Here is a 6,075-nt window from a genome sequence, read left to right on the forward strand (position 1 = left end):
CACCACAGGTGGCACAAACCCAACACAAATGTACACATTCATTCTGCAAGTCATCTTTAAAAACTAGAAACAATGTCCCAGCATTGAAAATAATACTGGATTTATTATACACTTCTGTTTGGAATGACATATAAATATTCTTGTTCTAAAACCCTGGTTAAGGTCAACCCTGATTATTTTTAGCAAACAGAGAGGAAACAAGAAATAAAGTTCCTTTTGGAACAATAGGAGTGACTTTTTCTACTTACTCGCATATCGTCTTTAAGGATTTCCACTAAGAGATTGTTTAAAACTCTTGGTTATATTTTCAAATGCAATTAGTTTGACTGTACTAGTACTGAGCAAAATCCTCTCTCCATTCAAAATGCAGAAGCTCCAACCTCCATTTATTTCAGTGGGACCAAACTGCAATTCTTGCATTGGAAAATAAGACTGAGCTCTTCCCAAACACATCAGTGACTAGTCTTCAGAAGTTTACCATCACTTTCTCTCCATTTTAGACATTAAAAGGGTAGCCCATAGAAAAAAAAAAATAAATCTATATTTCACCACAGCTTATTAGAAACAGACAAGGCACTTCAATGTTTTGCAGTAAATTCTACAAAGCAGTGTAAAAACAAGGTTATCCTGAGGAGCTCTGTACCCTGACAAGACCAGCACAGGATGGAAAACAAAGCAAGCTATACCTCAAGGGTACAGGCCAGCTCTCCTACTATTGCAGATACTCAGAAACGTTCCCTGGAGGTTTCCTATGTAAGTAGCTGGGAAGCTCTTGTCCCATAGATCAGTTCTGCTGCCAGTTAGAAACAATCAAGAAGCATTTCAGCCTGACATAGGACAGCAAGGAAGAGGTAAAGTCTTGCAGACAAAAATACAGCAAAGAAACATTAGCAACAGCTTAGTTTTAAATACTTGGCAGAAGAAAACTGATGGAGCCATGGTGTAGCACTTCATGGCACACAGCAGCTAAATTTACCTTCTTGCATCTTTTTTTCAATAATCCAGGCAGAAACTTATTATTGAAATCAAAATGGCTATACACATCCCTTGCTGAATCTGGCCCCTGAGCCACCATTGCTGACAACAGGGTAAGGCACACTCGGCTCATCCTAAAACAAAATGCAGAGGAAAACCTGCAGGTTATTTCCAGGGTGACAGTTATACAAACAACCAAATCAAGAAATTAAAATGTAAAGACCTTTTTCCTGTAAAAGAAATTATCCACTCCACCTCCAACATCCACCCAAGCCTTCATGAGTTTCAGGCAGGAAGCAGTTCTGAGTTAGTCCCAACACAAGCAACCAAGATAGCCATTAGGAAAGTATCCCTGGTCATGCAAAGCTCTTGCTGCAGTTGATGGGGGCTTTAGTTGAGTATGTAACCAACCATTTTAATGACAATCACAATACAGATTTAGGCCAAACACTAATGTTATTCCGCTATTCACAAAGAACTTTGGCCATAAGCCCCCTAGTCCTGCAAACGCTTTTGCACTTTACAGCCACAAGCAGGTCCACAGGAGCTACAGCTGATGCTAAAGTTAAGGACACACACAGTGTAGGCTGAAGTAAGACTGCATTTTTTGTGTTTTAGCTGAATGACGGAGATTTTCTTCAGTTTAAGTATGCTGCATGGACTTGTCATGAACTAAATCCCAAGATCTACACTCAATTTTGCTTCTTGCTCACTGACCACTGGGAAAATTTGCCCGAGAAAATAGAAGGGAAGGTAAAACAACCAAAACCATTATTTTAGGCAGCGATAAAGGCAACTGGGAAGAACGCTAGAGGGAAGAAGGGAAAAGGGAATGACTGATTATATTCTTCCCAAAAATTGAGCTGTAATGAGAGGCTGGATATTCACTTTATAAAGGAAGAAAGTGCCAAAATTTAAGAACTCCTAAATTCATAGGAGTTTGCCATTTATTTCAATGGGAACATGACAGGGCCATCAGGTACAAGTCTGCAGACCTCCATCATCTGAATAGCCACTAGGGGCTATTCCTATTAGGGGTTTTGGAATCTGGCCCTCATGTTTAGTTCATGGACAATCTGCAAGAAGGCCATATGATTAAAGCAGAGATCCCATCTAGACATACCACCACGATAAAAATCCCTTTGCACATCAAAGAGGTAGCACAGAAAAAGCAGAGCATATACCATCAGAATACCATCAGAAATCTGCAGCCTCCTCTACACAGGTTCTAGGATTTCTCCAAAAGCTGTAATCTTTAAATGCTTAATAAGAAATGCAGATCTTTCATAGTTTCAAACTTCATTTACAATATACCACCTACACACCTGTATTTGGGATTCTATGTACAGTTAAAATGCTTGTTGCAATAATATAAACTGAGTGGTGCAGGAAGCGTGGTTGTGTCCATGAGCTGGAAAGCAGAAAATGGTTTTCTAATTCTCTCCTGTCCAAAGACTGAGAGACAAGTCATTGGCCTTGGACAAGCCACTTGCAGTCTCTGTTTTTTATTCTTCCTTCCTCTTCCTCCCAGGTTTGTATTTAAATGTCTCTGGCACTTGGAACTTCTCTCACTCTGTCCACAGACCATGAGAAGTTGTTTAGACTAGACTAGATAACACGCGAGTGCTTCAACTGGCCTAAAAAGGCCTTAGATTTAAGAGACAGGAAAAGTTACAGAGGAAAAGCCAGTCTGAAAGAAAAAACTTATATTATAAACATGAAAATCTGACTACAAAAAATACAGAGAAATAAAACAACAGCAGCTCTTTTTGCCATCACAAGACAGACTGCTCAGCCTCTGTGAACTACGAAAGCCTGTTCCTTCCTGATCCAGGCAGTACATTTCACTTCACAAACGAAGCAGCATTAAAATAACAGGACTCAAGATACTATCCACTTTACCTCTCACTAGGACAGGCACAACCAGTGAAAACTACAGCCTTGGCAAAGCATCGTATAGCATTACATTGTGTATTATAGCAGAACGTCCACCTTGCAAAGACTTCCACGTGCAATTATTTTATGAAATGTGGAACAGTATCGTTAAATAAAGGTGGATTATTAGCAGTAGGTCAAGCTGAATTTTGCAACATCTTGTACACATGCAAGATACAGACAGCCCCTCAAGAGCAACTGACAAGAGATTCTCCACAACAGTACAGAGGAGACTTACCTGTGATTTTCAGAATACAAAGCAGCGTAGACCAATCTCATGTAGGAATGAATCAACTTTTTAACTATGTTCATTCCCACAACAGAAAAATGGGAGAGGTCACTAGCTGTCCTCAGTAAAATGGCTTCTAGAGCTTGAAAGATTAACAGCATCTGTAAGATACAGAAATGTGTTAATATCTGCCAATATCAGGTACGGCTTGAAATTATTAGCTGAGCAAACAGTAACAAACACCATTAAAAAAAGAGTATCCCCACCACAAGAGCAGAGCTTCCACTCATGAAGGTGAAGCTAACTTCTGAATTCTCTCCCAAATTAATGCTTCCTCTTCTAAGGGATTAGTTCTGAGAGTGCGAATTTTCAAGGAAGCCCCTATACAGATACTATATGAAAGACCCGAGAACCATAGGAGGTCAGCTGACTCCTCTTTTTTTCAGTTGCTAAACTCATGAAATTCCATAGTAGGGAGGAACAACCCCTGCTGGAAGCCCAAGCCAACATGCTGACTGAAGGCCTGTACAATCCTGGACAAATAAACTGAATGTAAAAAAGGGTCCTTCCTCACCCATGAGTTGAGACCTACATGCATATGCATGATTTATCTGCGTATCCACAACAGCCACTTCTGGGGATGCAAAACACCAACTGCAGTGCAAATCTCAGCACAGGCTGATGGATCTTGAAGGCCCTTTTCAAGCTGGAGGCCAAGGCCTAGGGCTAATGAACCAATGCTTTATGAGACAACTGCTCGTAAGTGCACAATGAAATGTGCTGGAGAAAACCATCTGAGCTGCTCCAGTCTTTCCATTAACTCCTTCTAGACAAATCCAGAGTCTACACAGCACTGGGACTGCACTCATTACAAGCATTAGCCTCTATTAGTAAAAGGACCTTGAAGAAACTATGTCATTGAACACAACACAGGTCATCATTACACTGAAAAAAATGGCAAAGACCAACAAGTGGAGGTTAAACAACAGTATCCAATTTTATATTGTAAGCAGATTTAAGTTAATAACACTGTCCCAGTATTCACAGTGAAAAGAGGTTTTCAGTTCTTCAGTTCATTCATCATATTCTGATGAGGAAAAACTGTGTCCAGCCCAGATGGGAAAAATGAGGTCAACTTTACCAGTGGCTTCCTAGAAATACTGATGTATCAGGGAGATGTCTAGTAATCTAAAAGGTACTTTCACTGGACTTTTTTTCTTTTGTTTGCTTAACTGCTTCTGTTGACCTCCTCATTTCATAAATCGTCTTTTGATAACATTTAAAGAACCTTAGCAGATTGCTTTTGGCAGGACTACTGGTTGTGCATATCATTAATTCCAGGAACATCTCTGCACTGAAAAAGAGATTTCCCACTTGATCAGTGCTTCTGCCACTGTGTTATCACAGTGCCAAATTATCAGTTATTTACGCCACAAAGAATTTATTCAGCGGTTCCTCTCCCAGCCGGGATGCCCGCTGCCAGTCATTAACCTAGAAAACCCATGGCCAACTTACTTCACTTTCAGGCTTCCTTTCTCCATCCAGAAGTTTGAATATTTCAGCACACTCCATGGAAATTTTTACGTATCCCTCCACGACATCATATACTTCAGGTGATGGCAGCGTCTCAGCAATGGAAACGAAGGTCTCCAGACCTGCAAAGCGAGAGTTTCACCCCAGGAGCCAACGCCTCGCCTGTGACAGGCTACGAGCCGCCCCCCCAGGGCCGGCCGGGACACGCCGGGACACGCCGGCTCTGCCGCCCGCGCTCTGCGGCGGGCCCACGCCGGACGGGAGCAGCACGTGCCCTCGGTACCGTAACAGCAGTCATCTTCACCGCCACCCCGGCAGCGCCGCTCTGAGGACAGAAGACGTCTGCGGGCTCCCCGGCGAGCCGCTCCAGCCCCTGCTGCGCCGGCGGAGCACGCTTTTTCCTCACGATCGCACCCGCCCCGCCGGGCACCGGCAGGGCCGAGCACCGCCCGGCCCGCCGGCCGCCCCCCGCCCTGCCCGGCCCGGCCCCTCACCCTTCCCGGCGGTGGCGGGGTCCCGCAGCAGCGCCTTGAAGCGGGCGCCGTTGAACTCCTCCTCCTCGCCACAGGCTCGCTTGGCCGCCGGCGGGCCGGCCGCGGGCACGCCGCGGCGCTTCACCGCCATGGCGCTGCCGCCGCCCCGCGAGGGCCGTCCCGGAAGCGCCCGTAGCGGCGGCGCCGCGCCCCGGCAGGAAGCGGCAGCGGCGGCGGCGGCGGCAACGGCCTCCCCCCGCCCCCCCGCCGCGGCCCCGCTGTCAGCGGCGGGGGGGGGGGCGGTGGTGCGCGCTGCCCGGGGAGGGGTGAGCTGGACCCGGGCCCCGAGCGAGAGCTGCCGGCCGGCAGCAGCGGGGCCGCGCCCCTCCCGCCCCGAGGAGCCGAGGCCCGGCTGCAGCATGCGAGGGCGGCCTCTCCAGCCCCCGCCCGCCGCGGGACCGATCTCTCTTCCGTGAGGCTTCCCGGCCTCGCTGCTCCTCCCGCCTCTGCCCCAGCTGCTTTGCGGCTCGCACGGAGCCCGCTGCCCCGCGGGCTCCCCCGGCCTCCCCCTGGGGGCTTTCCTGGTGGAAGAGGCCCCCGCTCCGAAATGCCCCTCCGGTGGCGCGGGCGGAGTTTCGCGAGGCAGCCGTGGGCACTTGGCCGCTCGTTTCTGCTGATGGTCCTGTCCCTGTCACGCATTTCAGTTGGCACGTCCTTGCCCGAAACTGCCCTGGGCCTGGGGTTATCGCTTGCAGGAGAGCTGCCCTCCCAGCGGGGCATGCAGTCCCCGGGGCGAAAAGCAAAGGCGCTGGGTACGTCTGCGTGCGTAAAAGCGTGGGGTGCCCTTTGCGTGTTGTGGGTGCGCATCATCTGGTGTCAGAGCGGTCGGTGCCCAAGTTGACGAAAGGAGTTAAGAACAGTTATCGCACC

General features: G+C 47.6%; 1 protein-coding gene across 1 annotated transcript in view; it reads right to left on the reverse strand.

Annotated features, from left to right (window-relative positions):
• The window catches only part of URB1 (URB1 ribosome biogenesis homolog), a 57,178-nt gene extending 51,504 nt beyond the window's left edge, over positions 1-5,674 (reverse strand). Inside the window, exons 1-4 of the mRNA XM_049835085.1 lie at positions 5,167-5,674; positions 4,655-4,794; positions 3,149-3,300; positions 977-1,109 (exon numbers count right to left, since the gene is read on the reverse strand). Of these exons, the coding sequence (XP_049691042.1) occupies positions 977-1,109; positions 3,149-3,300; positions 4,655-4,794; positions 5,167-5,566 (825 nt within the window). The 5' untranslated portion in view covers positions 5,567-5,674. The remainder of the gene's footprint in view (positions 1-976; positions 1,110-3,148; positions 3,301-4,654; positions 4,795-5,166) is intronic.
• Positions 5,675-6,075: the final 401 nt, after the last annotated feature.

This window comes from Accipiter gentilis, chromosome 32 (genome assembly GCF_929443795.1).
Source record: "Accipiter gentilis chromosome 32, bAccGen1.1, whole genome shotgun sequence".
In the NCBI taxonomy this organism is placed as follows: Eukaryota; Metazoa; Chordata; class Aves; order Accipitriformes; family Accipitridae; genus Astur; species Astur gentilis.